General features: G+C 45.1%; 2 protein-coding genes across 4 annotated transcripts in view; both read right to left on the minus strand.

The window, feature by feature from the left end:
• The window catches only part of LOC144669307 (carnitine O-palmitoyltransferase 1, liver isoform-like), a 534,090-nt gene that overhangs the window by 384,097 nt on the left and 130,160 nt on the right, over window positions 1–19,833 (minus strand). The window lies entirely within an intron of this gene.
• LOC144669302 (transportin-3-like) overlaps window positions 1–19,833 on the minus strand; it is a 50,628-nt gene that overhangs the window by 3,060 nt on the left and 27,735 nt on the right. For all 3 annotated transcript variants that reach the window (XM_078531657.1, XM_078531658.1, XM_078531659.1), the window contains 8 exons: window positions 18,563–18,623; window positions 17,398–17,538; window positions 16,335–16,451; window positions 15,333–15,427; window positions 11,753–11,909; window positions 10,196–10,363; window positions 7,068–7,180; window positions 5,808–5,889 (listed from right to left, as the gene is read on the minus strand). In XM_078531657.1, coding sequence (XP_078387783.1) covers window positions 5,829–5,889; window positions 7,068–7,180; window positions 10,196–10,363; window positions 11,753–11,909; window positions 15,333–15,427; window positions 16,335–16,451; window positions 17,398–17,538; window positions 18,563–18,623 — 913 coding nt within the window. In that variant the 3' untranslated portion in view covers window positions 5,808–5,828. The remainder of the gene's footprint in view (window positions 1–5,807; window positions 5,890–7,067; window positions 7,181–10,195; window positions 10,364–11,752; window positions 11,910–15,332; window positions 15,428–16,334; window positions 16,452–17,397; window positions 17,539–18,562; window positions 18,624–19,833) is intronic.

Genomic DNA, 19,833 nt, shown 5'->3' on the forward strand with positions numbered 1-19,833 from the left:
ATTTCCTCACAAATGCATCTTTAGTGTTCGCCTCAATGCCTGGAGGAGCAAGTTCCACATTCTAAACCGTCTCTGGGTAAAGACCTTTCTCTTGAATTCCCTATTGGAGTTATTCCTTATATTCACAACCCCAAATGCCAGCCCCTCTCCACTCTTTCCTTTACCCCTCTCCTGAAGATATTGACTCTTACTAAGTGGCTAGCAGGAGTCGGAGGTGGTGGGGGGGGTCAAGGAGTGGGAATTGTGGCTGGTTTTCACTGTTTTCTAACCCCAAGAACCGGTTTCCATTGTTGCACTGCCACCCCAGCCAATGGTCTAACTCAGTTACAGATCCCTGGTCTCCCCTAAGTGCTACACCCAGTGGTGCCTGCTCCCACCTGACCATTAGAAGCAACTTATTATCCCCCCTCTCTCTTGGCGCTGCACTATAACTGACCACTGTCCTCAACACAAAGCCCCTGTGGGGCCCTCCGTGCACAGCTTTACTTAACAAACAAGGATGCAGCCAAAGCAATATATTTTCTGCCATTAAGTCACCAAACAAACATCGGAGTCATTGCTACATCCTACCTGTGGCTGGTTGATGTTTGCAATGTGTATCCCAGAGAAGCCAGTCAGATGGAAATGGGTCAAGAAACACAAAAGGGGATGTATGGAACAGGTCGAGAGCTGGCAGTTCATTGTATGTGGAACAATGGCAGGGCCATCGCAGACATTTCTGCACAGTTAGTACCACGCACCTACAATTCATTACATTATGTGATTGAAGATTAGATTTGAACTAAGCCAGGAAAGCAAAAAATTTGTACTCTCTCATTGTCAACAGAACACTCCATTTTCCAACTGCTTACTCTACATTCTGATGGCCACGGGCAGTTACCCTGCACAAGAAGTTGAGTCTCATGACTCAATTTGGGCCCTTGATCCTTGCAGCTAGATACTTTAAAATCCTTCCAACCCCTACCCTCAGTGGTAAACTACACTATAAAACGCTCAACCCTACTGTCTGCCTGATACCAATATTTCCAAAATACTTTCACTATCCCATCACCTACCCAAGTCACTAATCCCCAGCATCCAGCATGGATGTTATTTCATAGGAACATATACATAGGACTTTCCTATGCACCAGTATGAGTGCAGCCCCAACAACACTCAAGAAGTTCAACACTATCCAGGACAAAGCAGCCTGCTTGATTGACCATCCGCAACCTTCCACACCCACTCCCTCCACCACCAGCGCACAGTGGCAGCAACGTGTACCATCTACAAGATGCACTGCATTAACTCAGCCAGGCTCCTTTGACAGCACCTTTCAAACCCGTGACCTCTACCATCTAGAAGGACAAGGGCAGCAGACACATGGGAACACCACCACCTGCAAGGTCCCCTCCAAGCCACTCACCATCCTGACTTGGAAATATATCGCCGTTCCTTCACTGTCGCTGGGTCAAAATCCTGGAACTCCCTCCCTGACAGCACTGTGGCTGTACCTACACCACATGGATTGCAGCAGTTCAAGGAGGCAGCAAAGCACCACCTTCTCAAGGGCAATTAGGGATGGGCCATAAAAATGCTGGCCTAGCCAACAACACCCACGTCCTGTGAAATATATTTTTAAAAATTCACCCCTTCATCTGCCTTGGGCAGGCTCTTATCACCTCATTCCTACCCCTTTTTATCAACAACACCTGTACCTTCTTTACTACTCTATCACAACTCATTTCCCCCCTCCAAATCCCAATGACCAACTCCTCAATACCCAAACTTTTCAATCTAAACCCAGCCAATTCAGATTCTCAACAGCTCCAGTGGCTCATGATAATATGGATTGAATTTCTGCCATCCAACAGAAAATTCAAATCCCAGTCAAAATTATCTTTTCCAGAAACTTGACATGGATACAAGTCTTTCCGTCAATAATCACACCCCACAGGAGTAGGCACAATCACCTAGAACAGGACAGTCCAAGCTAGTGTTTGAAAGCTACACAGATGTCCATCAGGAAGCTTCGGGGGCCACACAGAGTTTGAATCCCAGTTTCTAACACTTTTTTTTTATTCATTCATGGGATGTAGGGATTGCTGGCTAGGCCAGCATTTATTGCCCCTCGCTAATTGCCCTTGAGACAGTGGTGGTGAGCTGTATTCTTGAACTGCTGCAGTCCATGTGGTGTAGGTACACCCACAGTGCTGTTAGGGAGGGAGTTCCAGGATTTTGACCCAGAGACAGTGAAGGAACAGCGATATATTCCCAAGTCAGGATGGCTTGGAGGGGAACTTCCAGGTGGTGGTGCTCCCATGTGTCTACTGCCCTTGTCCTTCTAGATGGTAGTGGGCATGGGTTTGGAAGGTGCTGTCGAAGAAGCCTTGGTGAGTTGCATCTTGTAGATGGTACACACTGCTGCCGCTGTGCGCCAGTGGTGGAGGGAGTGAATGTTTGTGGAAGGGGGACCAATCAAGCGGGGCTGCTTTGTCCTGGATGGTGTCAAGCTTTTTGAGTGTTGCTGGAACTGCACTCATCCTGGCAAGTGGGGAGTATTCCATCACACTCCTGACTTGTGCCTGGTAGATGGTGGACAGGCTTTGGGGGGGTCAGGAGGTGAGTTACTCACTGCAGGATTCCTAGCCTCTGACCTGCTCTTGTAGCCACAGTATTTATGTGGCTAGTCCAGTTCAGTTTCTGGTCAATGGTAACCCCTCCAGGATTTTGATATTAGGGGATTCAGCGATGGTAATGCCATTGAATGCCATGGGGCAATGGTTAGATTTTCTCTTGTTGGAGATGGTCATTGCCTGGTACTTGTGTGGCACGAATGTTACTTGTTGGTCATACTAACAGATCTTGATGTTTTAATTTGGGAATTATCCACCAAGGCCGCAGTGTTGCTGAAACAAAACACCAACCCCTTCCAAACCTTCAGGCCCACAAAGTTAACACAGGATTAACTAACAGAGGGGAAATAAGCACCAACATGATGGGAGTTGCTGGGTCTAAGAAGTGCACAGGTTGGACTCTAATGTCCTAGAATGCAGACGCATCTCAAATAACGTGACCTACCCGCTTTCATAGTCGGAGTTAAGCAGAACTTTAACATAATTTGTCACAGACATAAATAGTAATAACTTGGCATCATTTAGTAATAAAGAACACAGTGAATTTACTGACTGGGATGTGAATAGATGCCACCAACTGGCGAAAGGCAGATACATAAATAGGTGCTTTTCAGTAACAGGAAACAGTTGAGGGTCAGGCATTGCCCAATTGTTCCTCAGGGTGCATGGACCGTGAATCAATGGGGTGTGCAAAGGTAGCATTAGAGCTTTCTTTTTCTACATTTAAAAGATGTTTGAGAGCCTGAAGGATGCATGGGATCAAGCATCAGCTTATTAATGACTTAGTAGCTGCTGATGAGGTGTACTTATCCACAGCACGGAGGAGAGGGCTGTTTCGTCTCTCTGTTCAGCCTCAATCAAAAACATAAACATATATGGCCAGAGGGAAATCATTATGCTAGGGAGAGGGTTGGGGGAAAGCTTGAGTGTTGCCCGCAGTTTTCCTGATGGCTTCGGTTGGTAAAAGCTGTGCCTAATTTAACTATACTAAGCAGATTCAATACAGGGCTCAGTTAGTTGATCACAACCAAGGTTCCATATCAGTCAGTGAAGGCTACAACTGACCTGGGTCAGGCATGGGGTCGGGTCGGGGGGGGGGGCGGTGGTGGTGAAATCAGCCAGAACTCTCGCTCTCTACTGCAAATTGTGTGCGTGTAGGCATCAGGTAAGATGATGGTCAGGGTGGGCTTGATACCTCCACAGCTTTATCAAGGCCTAACTTAGCTCCTAAGTGAGGAATTGCAACTTGGGCAAAGTACGAGGCACCCATCAAACGAAAGGGACGAGGAGAGAAAGTTAACACACTTCACTCGATCCAACACATCTGAGGGAAGTCCACACCTCGTATTTCCAATAGCTCGAGTGAGATTGCACAAAAAAGTGGCACCACACATTAAATGTGACATCGATTGGTCACACTTGAATTGTAAGATCCTAATCTGCAGCTCAAATCCAAGTTGCAACATTTTGCTGCTCTTCAAGTGAACGGTTTCATTAAAATTATGCACAGGCCAAACAGATAAGTGGGAAGAAGAGGCTCACCCAGTGTCACACGAAATGGCAATTTAATAATGGCATTTTCAATCATGGGCTGAGTGAGACGTGCACATACACACACTTCCCAACAGGATAGCGATCAAGGAGCCTTGCTGATTTTTCCCTTTTCCTAGCCTAAAGGCACTGAACACCATTACAGCAACTCCCCCAGCTCTCCTACTGAGACTCAGCTGACTTGGCACTGGTTTAAGGACTCTCCCAGTCTGCGTGGCCTTCAGCCATACAAACAGTGGATTTAACCACATACATCATTGGGATATACATGATAACCTCACAACTTCTATCAATTTGATTATTAGCAAACAGGGAAATGTCTGAGCTCCCTCATGTTAAAATGGGGCAGCCTGCAATTTTGAGCCAGGCTTGGTGGCATTACTCCTCCTGCAACCCACATACTTTTGGTTAAGATTTCAGTCTACCAGAAAAATCCACTGGTCATTTCTTAATATTTATTAAGCTTCCTGGATGCCGCCTGTGTTTATATCCAGGCGTCATTAACTGCTGAGCGAGTTAGGAGACAGGAAGGCAGCTCATTTGGTCAGGAATTTAAATGGTCGAGGAATTGGTGGGGAAAATTGCTGCTCTCCGCCCCGCGGCAATCAGAAGGCAGTGACCACAAGCCCGACATCTGCCAATTCCCTTCTGCGGGTCATCTCCGAAGATTAAAGAGATCAAGTGGCTTGGAACAGAATGCTTGGCTGAGGGGAGTTACAGCCATATCATCACAAACAGACTTGAGTCAGTCGACCGACCACTCAGTAAGTATGTCGTCACCACCTCACACAGAGTCATCTGAGTTCACAAGGATAGCAAGTAAAAGCATTGCAGCCTGGTCACGGCTTGACACAATGAAGGAGAGAGATGGGTTAAAGAAGATTTATTCAAAGCAATTCCCCTCTTTGCAGAAGAAAACGAGTTTAAAATTATTTCAGAAACATAGGAAGATTTACAATGCCGGGGGGGTGTGGGGGGGGAGGCCATTTGGCCCATTGTGCCTATGCTGGTCAAAAAAAGAGATATCCAATCTAATCCCATCTCCCAGCTCTTGCCCCATAGCTCTGCAGGCTATGGCACTGAGTGCATAGCCGAGCCTTTTTTTTTAAGTATAATGAAGGTTTCTGCCTCTACCACCCTTTCCAGCAGTGAGTTCTAGAACCCGCTGCCATCTGTGTGAAAAAAAATTACTCAATTCCCCTCTAATCCTTCCACCAGCTACTGTATATCCTTGGTCCCTGGTTAATGATCTCTCCTTTAATGGAAAGAGATCCCTCCTGCCCTCGTCATCTAGGCCCCTCAATTTTATACACCTCAACTTCACCTGAGAGACAAAGAAATCCTGTTGATTTGGAGACACAGCAGTGCCTTGCCGCTGGACCATGTTGGCAATGCAAGTTACCCAAATGAGCAGCAGCAGCTCCACTGCCAGTGAAATGTCACGGCTACGACGTGCTCGACAGCAGCCAGGGGTCGTCCCGATCCCGCAAAGCCACGCTAGGAAAAGGAAGGTAAATTTCCCAGCTCGGCTGGCTCCCGAGTATTTCTCAGGCCATTCCACTTGTGCCGTGCGGTTAGTTTCTACAAGCCCGGCTGGATAAACACTGCCCCTTGCCTCGGAAAAGAAACTTACATTATTACCTCCTTGGTAACTTGACGACGCTATCTGTAGAACCCGGAGAATTCCATGAGGGACCAACCTATCATTGTAGCATCTTCAGCGCTGCAGGGAAAAAGATGGCCAGTGAGTGCTTTATGTTTTAAAGAGAAGTTTCCTTCGTTAAAATCCGATCACCAAAACGTTTAACTTGCACTTATATAACACCTCTAATGTAACAAAACATGCCCAGGTGTTTGGCCTACTAAGACGGTGTGCTGTAGGAGAGTTTGGAAGTAAGGTTGGTTGGTGACTGAGGTACGGAGCATTGACCCAGGCATGGACTAGACAGACCAAGCGGCCTGTTTGAGCCAGTGGTTTTTAGGGAGGCTTCTCAAAGTGCAAGGAAAGACTTGCATTTATATAGCACCTTTCATGACCACCAAATAGCCCAAAGTGCTTTACAGCCAATGATGTGCTTCGAAGTGTGTCACCGTTTGTAATATAGGAAACATGGCAGCCAATTTTCACACAGCAATGTGATGATGGCTAGATAATCTGTTTTTATGTTGGTTTAAGGATAAATATCGGTCAGGGCGCCGGAGATAAACTTCCCTGCTCTTCTCCGAAATTAGTGCCATGTGTTCTTTTATGCCCCCTCAGCAAACGAGGCCTCGGTTTAACATCTCATCCAAAAGGCAGCACCTCTGACATTGCAGCACTGCCTCAGTACTGCACTGGCTATCAGCCAATTGTAAAACCCTTAACGTCACCGTGGCTGGTATCTCACCACAGACCAGGTATCAAAACCAACATCTCCTACGTGCTACTCAGCTATTCACCAAAACTCAAATTAGTCCACAGGGGGCCATGAGGATACAAATACATGTACAAGTGCTGCTAAGCACGCTTCGTGACCAGTTTGTTATATCGGTGTACCTTCAGATGAAACTTTAAACCAATTCCCCAGGTAGACATAAAAGATCCCATCGCTCCATTTGAAAGGTCAGTGAACTTTCCTGGTGTCCTGGCCAACATTTATCCATCAGCCAACCCTAAAACAGATTATCTGGTTGTTTATCATATTACTGTTTGTGGGATCTCGCTGGGTGCAAATTGGCTGCCAAGTTTCCTTACAGGACAATGGGGTGGGGCTCACACTTAATTGGCTTTGGGATGTACGGATGGTGTGAAATGTGTTATATAAATGCAAGTTCTTTCATTATCTATCGCCGGATGTGTGTGTGATAGTAACATTGACGCTCAAGTATAATTCGCAACTGGTTAGTAACACTTGCACATACCACATAACCTGCTTGTGGAACTCCGTCACTTGCTTCTCTGTCGCTGTAATAGCCCCAGCTGAGAGCTCCTTCGGGAGGGCTTTGAGAGCATCCTCCAGCCACCGACAGAACGTCTGGTTTTACATACATCAAAACAAAGCACGTTATTGACACCCTGGCAGGACCTTGGAGGGACAGGTGCAAACAGCATTTCAGATAGGGATCACAGGCATTTGCACAATGTTTTGGCTGGATATTATGCGGGAGCAAGACAGAGTCTGCAGTCAGTAAACTACTGGTGAACCTCCTCGACAAACAATTGAACGTCCATTGGAAACCCCAATGGATCATGAGGTAGGGGTGTGAGAGCTACCTGCCTGTTCATCTATACTTGTGCCTTGGTTCTACCCAGTATCCTTCCACACCACGGTGACTGCCGTCAGTGATTTTGTGAAATTAATGGCAAATGAGAAAATCAGACATGCATTTTGTTGCATCATTGCTTAATACAAACTTACCAATCTTACAAAGGACTGGTAAACCAAACGTAGGTTCAGTTTATTTCAAGATGTAGTACAGAATTGCTCGGTAGACAGTCACTATAAAGACTCAGCAGCTCTTATTAACACAAAAGTACAGCTGCAATTCCTTCACACCACATGTTGCTAGCTAAACTGAAAGCTCCTCTGAACAATGTCTGCTGGTCACATCTGCTGCTTACATCCTGGCTACTTACTAATTAGCATACTCTCTCTAAGAGATATCACAGCATTTCACGACCCTTCAACATTGTCATGAAGCTATTAATGTATATAATATTATTGGAAAATATTTTTCTTTTAAAATAGAGGTTTAGTCTGCAGGTGTGTCTCAATTGGATTAAAGCCAGCTAATCTGGGTGCTTTGATATGTAGTAGTTTTGATATGTAAGAGAGGTAGCATGCATTTGCATTTTTTGAAGAGAGCATTCAAGAAGTGGGGTGAAAAGTGCCACCTATCTAGCAGCTACCAAGCAATATGTTTATATTGCTAATAAAATTGGTACTATGAAAGGGGTTTAATTGTCAGAAGAGGCTGGTGATACAATGAGAATTTACATTCAATGAGCGGTGCTAGGGATAACTCCAGCAGTTGTGTGTGTGCAGGGCAGAGGCAATGTAAGATCAAAGCCTGTAAGCCTACCACTGTTTCTGCAAGGAACCAAAGTCAAAGGAACCTCATTTTTCAATTTGTATGGTGAAAATGCTTTGCCTGGTGTCTGGTCAAGTCTGTGGGTTGCTGTTGCCTTAATGGAGATTAGTTTGGAAACTTGTTAAAAGTTTTAGTTTCTCTGTGGAATTTTTAAATAACTCAGCTATACCAACTGCATTGGTCATAGCCGACATGCTTCCACTTTACTATGTGAACCATCTAAGTAGACTTCAGTTATTTCTTGTAGGTCACAGACAAAATTAGTTGCATTAGTGGCACACTTTACCAACAGATCACAATGTGCATGGGAATAAAGGCAGGCCTTTCAGCCCTCCAGCTTGTTCCAGCAGTCAACTTGATCATGGCTGATTTGCATGTTAACTCCATCTACCCACATTGATTCCTTACCCATTACCTAACCAATGCCTAGTAGAAATCAGGCTTTTTGACTCTCCCTTACTTGATGAAGCTGGCCTACAAGTGGCATCAGTAACACATCACTGGGGGAAACACAAGAGACATCAACATTGCTTGGATACAGGGTAGTACACCATCAGAACACTGAGCTGGCCTGTTGTTAACATGACTAACCATTGCACTGCAAGGGATCATGTGAGTAAGGGCCCAATTTTAACTCTAATAAGTGGATGGGTTTTGAATGACTTAAAAAGGAGTACTGTGTACAGTTTGGGTCTCCTTATTTAAGAAAGAAGATAATTGCATTAGAAGCTGTTCAGAGGCTGAACGGATTCCAGGGATGAGGAGTTTATCTTATGGAGGAAAGGTTGGACAGGTTGGACCTGTATTCATTGGAGTTTAGAAGAATGAGAGGTAATCTTATTGAAACAATAAATCCTGAAGGGCCTTGACAGAGTGGGTGCTGAAAAGATGTTCCCCTTTGCGGGAGAGGCCAGAGCTAAAGGACATAATTTAAAAATAAGGGGCCTCCATTTAAGACAGAGGTGAAGATTTCTTTTCCTCTCAGAGGACCGTGAACCTGTGGAACTCTCTTCCCAGAGAGCGGTAGTGGTCGGGTCATTGGATATTTTTAAGGCAGAGGTAGATAACTTCTTGACCAACAAGGGAATCAAAGGTTATCAGGGGTAGGCAGGAAAGTGGAGTTCAGGCCACAGTCAGGTCAGATGATCTTACTGAACAGACTCGAGGGGTCCAAACAACCTTCTCCTGCTCTTAATTCCTATGTTCATATGAAAGGAAGAGGAGATTAATATTCTGATCAGAACAATTCACAACAGTTCCAATGACGTCCTTTCCCTGTCTCTCTCACACAGGCAAACTACTGCAAACACTTGAAATCAAAAATGCAAACAGAAAATGCTGGAAATACTCAGACCAGGTACCATCTGTGCTTCTGTCCTTACAGATGCTGCCTTTCCTCTTCAGATCTTGGCTGACCCAGCATTCCTTTCCACCTTTCTTTCTCTCTCACTGCAAACCACTCATTTTAGTCTTTGTCGATATTATTTCAATTTCTTTCTCCCGAGTCTTTTGCCAATTTTTCACACCCACCTCTCCTAAACGTGCCAACTTTTGCTGGGTTACAAAAAAATTGGGCACCCGCTGTCCTCTGGCACCTCCCTCAAGTGACTAACTTTTCACACGAGATCATTAGCAGGATTGCTTACTCCTGCTCCTGACTCTTATGTTTGCAAATATTCAACAATGCTGAGCATCGCACCCTCAGCCTCTCGTTCCCAGTCATCCATACAAATGTACTTAGAACAGGCAGATGGCAATCAGGAGAGAGAATTCTAGCTGATCCCTCCCCTTCCCTGCAGCCAAATCTTGACACCCTGGTTGAGATCAGCAAATGTATCTCAGATCTGGACTGTGCGTCGCAGTGTTGAACTATACAGTGAACTATGCAAGCCATCAGGAGTGGGGGGGATTATGAAAAATTACGCAAGTATTAAGACCACCTGGCTCCCATTACACACCTTCCGGTCAAAAATGCGGAGTTCCCACATGACGTCGGCCACATTTCCTAGCATGCTCGGCACAAGGTAGAAGCAGCACGCCTGTACGAGCTGCGCAACAAGCAGCGCTCCGGTCTCCCCGAGAAATCCATGGACCAGGTTCTTCCGTAGCTCAAAATCTTCTTTGTGCTAAAACGCGCCAACAGATACAAAGTTACCACACAGCCCGATGATTAAAGGCAGCCAGCCTTCATGGACATTTGGCAATACTTAGGCCAAGTCAGAGGGCGTGCTGATTTAAAAGGCCAGCAATACGCTAACTTTTAAGCGTGTAATTCTGCCAACATGCACTGTTGTGTGACCTGATTTAAAGTGATTTGCAAAAGAAGCAAATGTGACGTGAGAAAAAAAAAACTTTTTCACACAGCGAGTGGTTCGGGTCTGGAATGGACTGCCTGGAAGTGTGAAGGAGGCAGGTTCAATCGACGCATTCAAGAGGGCATTAGATGATTATTTGAATAGAAACAATGTGCAGGGGTACAGGGGAAAGGCAGGGCAATGGCACTAGGTCGTAATGCTCATTTGGAGGGCCGGTGCAGACACGATGGGCCGAATGGCCTCCTTCTGAGCCGATTAAATTCTGTGATTCTGAGCTGTCCCTTCAAGGTCACAGGTTTAATTATTATAAATAGGAACACCAACGTCAGCAATAACAATTTGCATTCATGTAGCGCATTTAGAATAGTGAAACATTACATGGGGCTTCTCAGCAGTGCTAGCAAACAAAATTTGACATTGAGTTGCATAAGGAAATATTGTGACAACAGCAGGTTTGAAGGAGTGTTTTCAAGGAAAGTGGGGCAGATGGGTGGAGAAGTTTGAGGACTAGCAACATCAAAAAAAACTAGCAGGAAATTACCGTCTTATTTATTTTAAAAAAAAACAAACTTGCATTTATATAGTGCCTGGCATCAAAAAGCTTTCCACGGCTATTAAATCATTGTTGTAATATAGGTAAATGTGAGCCACTTGTACACAGCAAGGCCCTACAATAAACAATAAAATAAATTACCAGCTCAATGGGTTTTTGGTGCTGTTGACTGAAGGATAAACATTTGTCAGGATATATACTTGCCTTCAAATAGCACTACACAATATTTATATGGCCCCTTGAACAGGCATTGAGGCTTAACACTTCATCTGAAAGACAGCATTTTTTTTCTTTTAATTTTCTTTCATGGGATGTGGGCTTGGCTGGCAAAGCCAGCATTTGTTGCCCATCCCTGCTTACCCCTTGAAGGCCACATCAAGCTCCCTTTGCGATGCATGCACAGCGGCAGGTCAATCATAAAGAAAACACGAGCCAGCCGTCCATAGCAAACAGAATTCAGGGAGAGTGTTGCTTGGAGTGGAGAAAAGTTTGCCTGCTGATTATTGAAAGAATGTAGCCGCTGGCCAAGCTGAATAGGCACCGGGTCTACTTCTAAAACAAGTGAGATGATCCAGCTACCCTGGACTTTCTTTTACGATGGCTTTCATTTCATGTCTTCGGGTGAATGTTTGGACCCTCGCACTCACCTTGTTGATTGTCGCCACGTGAACCAGGTCCTGCAGGAACTTCATCACACTGGAGTTTGCATCGCGGTGGTTCAGCGTTGTTGCCGCCAATGCGCATCGAATGATTAAGGACATCACTGGGCTTTGAATCAAAACAACTGGACTGCGCTGAATGAATCTGCAGAGAGAAAGAGACAGGTTAATTTTAATGACCATTTTACTTTTTGTTGGTTCGTCGCATGCTCTCCGTTCCCTGGCTGAAGTTGTTAACTGTTTCCTTGCGGCCTAGTTTCAAAGGCGCGGACTGCCCTCCAGTACCTCGCCCCAATTATAATTTCATGTGTCTCTACCTAGAGTATCAACAAGCTATTGAACTGTATGGGTCATCGCAGCAAGACATGCTCCTGCCCATCGCCCAATGTCTTCTCCTATGACAGGGCATGAGCCCTGGCTGATCTTCTGCTATTTTAGTCCAGGAATACCATGGCCAAATGAAGTAACCTACCGCTGCTGCAGAGACCAACTGAATCAGCATATACCAGTGATTGAGTACATGACCTAACGGCTGATATGGTTCAGTACCATTCTGGGTAGCAGATCTAACATACAAGCCCCCAAGGAAGTTATGTCAATACAGAATCGCCCATTAATTTAAATCTGTGACTTAGGGATAATTTTGCCGTGACGTTAATGAAAATACTTCAGGATCAAAGTTTGTAAAGGTGAATTCCACAAGTTTGAGGTCATCCAAAACTCTGCTGTCTGTGTCTTAACACACAAAGTCCCGTTTCCCTGTGCTCCGTGACTGACTTCTGTTCCTGGGTCAGCACCTTGATTTTAAAACACACATCCTTGTTTTCAAATCTCTCCATGGCCTCGCTCCTCCCTATCCTTGTGATCTCCTCCAGCCCCACAACCCTCGGAGATACCTGCGCTCATCTACTTCTGGTCTGCTGTGCATCCCCGATTTCACCACTGGTGGCCATGCCTTCAGTTGCCCAAGTTCTGGAATACCCTTCTTATACCTCTCTACCGTGCTTTCCTCCTTTAAGACACTCTTGACTCACTCTTTGATCAAGCTTTTGGTCATCTGAACTAATATCTTAAGTGGCTCAGTGTCATACTTTATTTTGTGAAGTGCCTGAGGATGTTTTATTACGCCAAAGACTCTATATAAATATTAGCTGCTGCTGAATTGGTTAAACATCTTACTAGTTGCTCTCCATCAGATCACTGCATCGCGTGCTGTGGTACTGAAAAACAGAGACCAGGAAGGACCTAGGTTTGATCGCTGGATTGTGCTCATCATGCTACTAGTGGTCTTATCACCCCTGCAACCTGGCCTGGAGATGGGAGCGGAGGGGGTTGTGCAGAGGGAGACGGAGCCAAATCCACTCAGGATTTCTAGTTACTGTCTGGTAACCGCCCCCCCCCACCTCTAACCTCCGTTGAAAAGTCTGTGCATGGACATTCAGTGAGGAAAGGATTGAGGCTTCACTGCAATGCACACATGGTAGCCACGTTGTCTTGGCTCACACAATTCAGTGCTTGGATGAGGTACAATGGACTGTTGCAGATCTGTACTTCAACAAGTGACAAGGGGAGGAATTTGGAGTCATTCACTGCTTAGAACCAACGAAGCCGAAAGGCCGGGGAGTGTGGGACACCAATTCAATGAACTCAAAAGATTCTAATGCGCTAGGTTCAACCAATTTTCTAATTCTTGATAGAAGTGTTTGAAACTTGAAAATGCTGTATTTTATTCAACTAGACACTTTCAGTCTAAACTAAGGGTTAAAAACACTCAACGACATTGCAGCCATCCTCCGAGATCACTCCATAAGCACAAGTAGATTAAAATGAACAGAACTTGGCCTCTTCAGTGACCCATGATCCCACAGGGGCTTGAGAGATTCCCAGCAACTTACATTTCCCGGGAAGACCAGGAATTTGTTACTGTGACGGAGAAACTCTCCCCATGATTATTTTTAAGAAGATAAACACTAGGAAGGCAGCGGATGTCAACGTGGGAATTTATCATCGTCACTTGTGGTTGGGTAGGAAGTTGTTATTCTTATCTGGCCCTCATCACTCCTTGACCCCTGGCACCATTCTGGTGGAGCACTTTGAGGTGCAGGGGATCAGAGGCAGGAAAGGGAATGACTGGTGTTATCATATTCTTTAATCTCCTTTTGACTCTGAGTGAGGAATAAGTTGAAATGCAAGATGTGAAGAAAACCTGAGATTCACTGTAACTAAACAACCCATGGAGGAGCATTGCTTTTAAATATTGCTGAAAAGAATGACATGTTGCCAAAATTTTTGTCTTGCGCTCAACAGGACAAACACAAGAATGTCAAATTTTAGATATTTACTCCCCCTGCTGCCTGCACTTTAACAAAAGGCTGCAACTTTTACAGCTCTGAAAGGGTCCAGGATCTGAGTTGAGATATGTTCCAAAAAGTTGCCCTTATCCCGTTTGCCTCCCAAAGGGCTGATGAGGAACGGTAGTTAATTGTGAAAGGGAAGTCTTGGGGACAGGAACACATGGGGGTTATGGGTTTCCAGTCAACGGTGCTCCCCCCGGCACCAAACATAACGCACAGACATGGCCCAGTCTGCCAGACAGGAGAGTTTAACGGCGGTCATTTTCAGACCTCTTCTCACTGTAAGTAAGGAGAGTGGCACATCCAAGATTCAATACAGAAATGCTGAGTGAATCCAAATTATAAATTCACCTTGGGCAGTTCACTGAAAGCCAGCCAACGCATCCCTCATATGAAACATGAGATGTGAAATCTGCCATGCAAGAAGCAAAACAGACACCTCGATCAAGGACACATTCTCTCAGACAGCACCTCCCAAACCCGTGGCCTCCATTACCCAGAAGGTCAAGGGCAGTAGGTGCACGGGAATATGGCCACCCACGGGCTCCTCCTCCAAAACAAACACACCATTCCAACTTGGGAATATATCCCCCGTTCCTTCATCACCTTCAGGCGGCAGCACCTTCCCCACAGAGGCGACAGCGGCTCACAAGGAGGCTGCTCACCACCACCTTCTCAAAGAAAATTAGGGATGGACAATACAAGCGCCAGCCTGGCCAGCGATGCTCATACCCAGAGAATTACTTATTTAAAAAGACATTTGGTAGCTGATTTCTGCAGCTACACACCCTCCCTCTCTCTGTCTCTCTGTGCACTCACTTTCCTGGGATCAGAACTCAAATTTGAATGCTGATTAAAACTGTTGAGCCTAGTCTCAACAATAACGTGCCTCTCTTTCTCTCCAGCCATCCAAACCAAACCTATAAGTTGCGCTACTGGACGGTTCTACAGGTCAACAGGGCCAATTTTGAAAATTTCAGACTTTACCGAACACAATAAAGAGCCATCACTGGGATCTCTTCACACAACGCTCTGTAATGCTCCCAAATGCTTATAACCATTGCCAAATTCATGAACACATGGTCATTTCTTTGTGGTAGTGCAACAGTGAGGCATCTATGATTCTTATTTCTTGTATGGAAAGCGGATAAAAGCAGAATATTCCTTTATCTCCGCCAGTGAAAGTTGACCCTTTATAGCAATACTTCTATTACCTTGTAGCTAAGCGAAAAAGATCATCCACAGTGTCAGGATGATTCTGGAATCCTCTAGGTTGTTCTAGCAGCTGGAATGTTGGTCCACAAAACGCCTGAAGAAAAGAATTGCAACAAAACATTTGCCAACCATTTAAATAATGAGAGCTGTAACAATTCATAGCAGATTTGTGGATAAATATACTGCCCCGTAGCTCAAGAACATACAGACCAATCAGTCCCAGTTTAGTTTCCAGTCAGTGCTGAGTTAACTGGACCCAATGGTTGGCTTCAATGTTCCTGGACTAAGGCTGGGTGAGAAAGGGTCAGCCAGGAATCCTGACTGCTGTCCAGTAACTCCCGCTGGACATAGATTAGATTGTGCTCAGCTGCAATGTCCCCTATGGGAGACCAGCTGGGCTGACTGACATTTGTTTGGGGTCCCCAGTGACAACTCCCCACCGGGAGAAGGCGGGAGAGTGCTGGTGAATGCTTATAAAACTATATCCCAGGGAGCAGTCAATGGTTTCATTGGGAGATACCGCGATATATATAAAAAAAAGGACACAGTAATAATTGGTTCAAGGGGGCGAATGGGAATTGGCTTTGTTCCACTGCAACATACTTTTGATCTTGAAAGTTGGGAAACTATTTAAATAGCTATAGATTTGAGGATCAGGGTAGCTAATGTTTCCTCAATAATAACAGCGTGCACTGGCATAATGAGGCTATTTCCTAAATGTGTTAGTGACACCAAACACATTTAGTTCACCAATTTTTTGCTAAGAGGCTGACCTATTCGTTGACCTTGGGTGTTCTCGTCCTCTGTTTTGTTTCCATGTGGAATGTCATATCTTAATCGGAATTCCAACTGGATCACCAGGATCTAGGATCTCATTACAAAATTGATATTTTGAGACCACCTAAAAACATAACTCAACTGAGAATCCTCCAGGATAGACTGAGGCGCCTGCAATACTTTACTTCTAAATAGAGGGACGCACACAAAGCCCGGCAATTTACCTGCATCATCTCCAGCAGACCCTGCGTGCAGCTCTCCTCACTGCCGTACTCATCCACCAGAATGCTGCCTAGGTATAAGAAACAGGAGTGCTGGTGGGACTGGTACACACTCACCATCTTGGGGTGGGGCAGGAGCAGGGAAAGGAGAGAGAGAGATGCATGAGATAATTATAGCTCATTCATTCAGGCCATGGCAAAAGTTACTTCACACTCCCGCACTACATCGCACTGTGCCTTGAACAATTCGTGTCCTATTTTGAAACATTCAGCTTCTCCACCACAGGGAACTGCGGCCTGGCATTTCAGAACTACAAGACAGATCCCTGAAGGCAACTTCATCGAGGCATCTTCAAGAGAGTTTTGTTCAATGTAGAACTGGGGCACTGAAGCCAGAGAGGCTTTGGAAGGAAGGTTCCTCCATTCCCATACCCAAACTGGAGCAGTGCTAGTTGCGAGCGGAGAGGTTTCTTGGACCCGCTAGACAAGAGAAAGGGAGGAAAGTACTCTAAAGAAGCCTTCCCCACAGCCGTCAAATCCACCTACCACTTAGGCAGGAGTAGGAGTAACCACTATTGGAAGGCAATTGGTTACACTGGTTAGAGGAAGAGCTCAGACTAGGTATCCTGCTGAGGGAAAGCCCTGATACCGCACCGAAAATGGGATGGGGCAGAGCAGGATGATGGCAAACTCCAAAGATTCAAATACAGACAGTAAACTAGCACGGAAACAGCTGAACCAACTTCCAGTTATTATTTTGAAAGAAATCAGACAAACAAAGCAATATTTTTCCAGTTTAGTTTCAGACCCCTTGGTTTCAAAATGCTTTTGCTCTTTTATTCACTTTCTCTTCCCAACCCTTTACAGGTGACTAACAATTTGCAGCACATCTGTCCTTGTGGCAATTGTCTATGGAAGCACCCTTTCATTATATGACCCAGTGCCCAAAATAGCCCCGGATTTGTACTGTCTGTTTCAGAGGTAGCTTGTGTCTCAGCAGCCACAAACCAGTTATTCCCACAGTATAGAACCAAACAGATGGACTAACACGTGTGCGGACACACACCTGAGACACCAGGGGCTGAATCAACATAGCAGACCCTTTCCCCACACATCTGATCGCAAAGCGCAGGCATCGGCAGCAACGCTCTGCCATCCGATTATCAGCCTGGTGCCTGTACAGGGTTTCAGAAATCACTGGCCAGATCTGCAATGGAAAAGATTTAATGAAAGTCAGTTCAAGGAAAAAAGCTTTTATTGGGAATCATAACCCCATTCTCCAATTCTCAGTCCGCAATCAACTATTCTTAAAAATATACTTTTAAATGCTTGCGTTTTCAAGGTGAGAAATTTCAGAGCCAAGGAACCTTTGCCTAGCTCCCACCAGCACTAAGTGCCCCCAGGTGCAATACAACATGGGTTAGACGCAGAGTAGAACTCTCTCTGCACATCTATATTAAACTCTTCTAAATCAGATGCAGCTCCTTTTACACCATTATATACTTCCATTCTGGGACAGCAATGTTAGATGCAGGATCCCTCTCATGACCCTTTAACCTGTCCCAGCCTCAGAAGGGCCCTCTCCAAAGCATTTATAACATTTCCAACCTTATAGCTCATGTGGAGATGATCAAGTTTGGGGCTGAACAATGCGGCCATTTTATTTTGTGGCCCCACAGTTACAGGGAGCTCATACATCTGGGACTCAGAATAAAAGTCACCTCTTTCTCCTATCAGTGTCATCGAATTAAAAATTAAATCTCAGAGGTGAAAGTACAATGTGCAATCAGCCCCATCGTAGGGGACTCCTTTATTCCATTAGACCCAGCTTTATTGGAGCAACTGCTCCTGTTGCAGCTAAGGCTTGCCCCTAGAACTTTTTAATACATTAGGAGTGAACCAAGTTAACCAGAAGTCTGCACCTGTGAAACAAGCACTCTCCCCGTTACAACTACTGAAAGTGGCGATGGGAACAAGCAGGGTGAATCCAAAACATGAAAATGCTGGAGAAGTCCAAAGGTGGATTTGCACACCAGGTGGGCCCTGTGTTCTGATGAAGGGCCCCACCCAGAACATGACCTTCTTTCAGATGCTGACTGACCTGGCGTGTGTTTCCAGCATTTCCCTTTTGATCTTTCACTGTTCCTTAGCAGTGGAACCTCCCCCATTTCAAATAACAAAGGTTCCTTCTGATGACCTTCAGACAGTGGTAAGTGTGTGGGGTTTCTTACCTCCTGGATAACTTTCTGACAGGGGTGCGGCCTCCCTTCTCCCACTGTAGCATTTGTGTGTCTGTCAGTGTAAGGGGAGAAGAGGAGTGAGATGGAGGTAAGGGAATGTCTTCATCTGTGCTACAGGCATAATATGAGCTCAAAAATAAAACTAAGACCAGAAAATTAGCCAACCTTATAATTTGATTCTTTGAAGCTAGTTTTTCAGTTAACAGTAAGAACATTACATTTAAATCGCACCATTCATAATCTCAGGATGTCCCAAAGTGTTTTACAGCCAATGAAGCACTTCTGAAGTGTTGTAACCAACTTGTGCACAGCAACCTTGCGCAAACAGCAATGTGATAATGATCAGATCATCTGGTTTTCATGACGTCAGTTGAGGGATTAAAATAGGGGCCGGGAAAGAGTGCCTCACTCTTTGAATAGTGTCATGGAATCTTTTAGGTTCATCAGAGAGTAGGCAGTTTACCATCTCAGATGAAAGATGGCACCTCTAACAGCACAGCTTACTCCAGCACTACACTGGAATGCCAGCCTAGATTTTATGCTCAAGTCTCTGAAGTGACTTGAACCCAATACCTTCTGACTCAGAGGCAAGGCTGTTACCTACTTGAGCTACAACTGACACCAGAGTTAAAGACATTAGATTGGTAGGAAACCTGTTTTTTTTTTCCCCCCCAAATAGCCTTAAGGGGGATATTTTTAAATGAATAAACACAAATGAATATGCCCTTTAGGAAATCTGTCCTTACCTGGTCTGGCCTTATTGCAACTCCAATTCACAGCAATGTGACTCTTAACTGCTCTCTGCAATGGCTGAGCAAGTCACTCAGTTCAAGGGCAATTAAGGATGGGCAACAAATTGTGGCCTTTCCAGCAATGCCCACATCCCATGAAAAAATAAAGAATCACAATGTGCTGCAGACTTGAAGGATACATCTTCCTAACCAAGGCCTGCCACAGAGGTGAATTTATATTGACAAATGGTGCAGAGAAGTTCACTGATCCTGACATAGAGAAAGCTTTCTCCAATTTTGTCACCTCGTTTCAGTATTATACATGCCCAGGTCAGGCGTAGCATAGGCAAATGTAAAGTTAGCTTGTGCTTCAAATACAAAATCAGAGGAGCACGCTCCTGTTTCACCTGTGAGATCTTTTTCCAGACCAGCCATTTGCACTCTCAATGAGTCTGACATTGTAGTTATTATCAAATGCGGGGCAATTTTGTTCTGTGATTTTATACTGTGGCAATGCTAAGTAGAAACTGA

This window comes from Cetorhinus maximus, chromosome 29 (genome assembly GCF_964194155.1).
Source record: "Cetorhinus maximus chromosome 29, sCetMax3.hap1.1, whole genome shotgun sequence".
In the NCBI taxonomy this organism is placed as follows: Eukaryota; Metazoa; Chordata; class Chondrichthyes; order Lamniformes; family Cetorhinidae; genus Cetorhinus; species Cetorhinus maximus.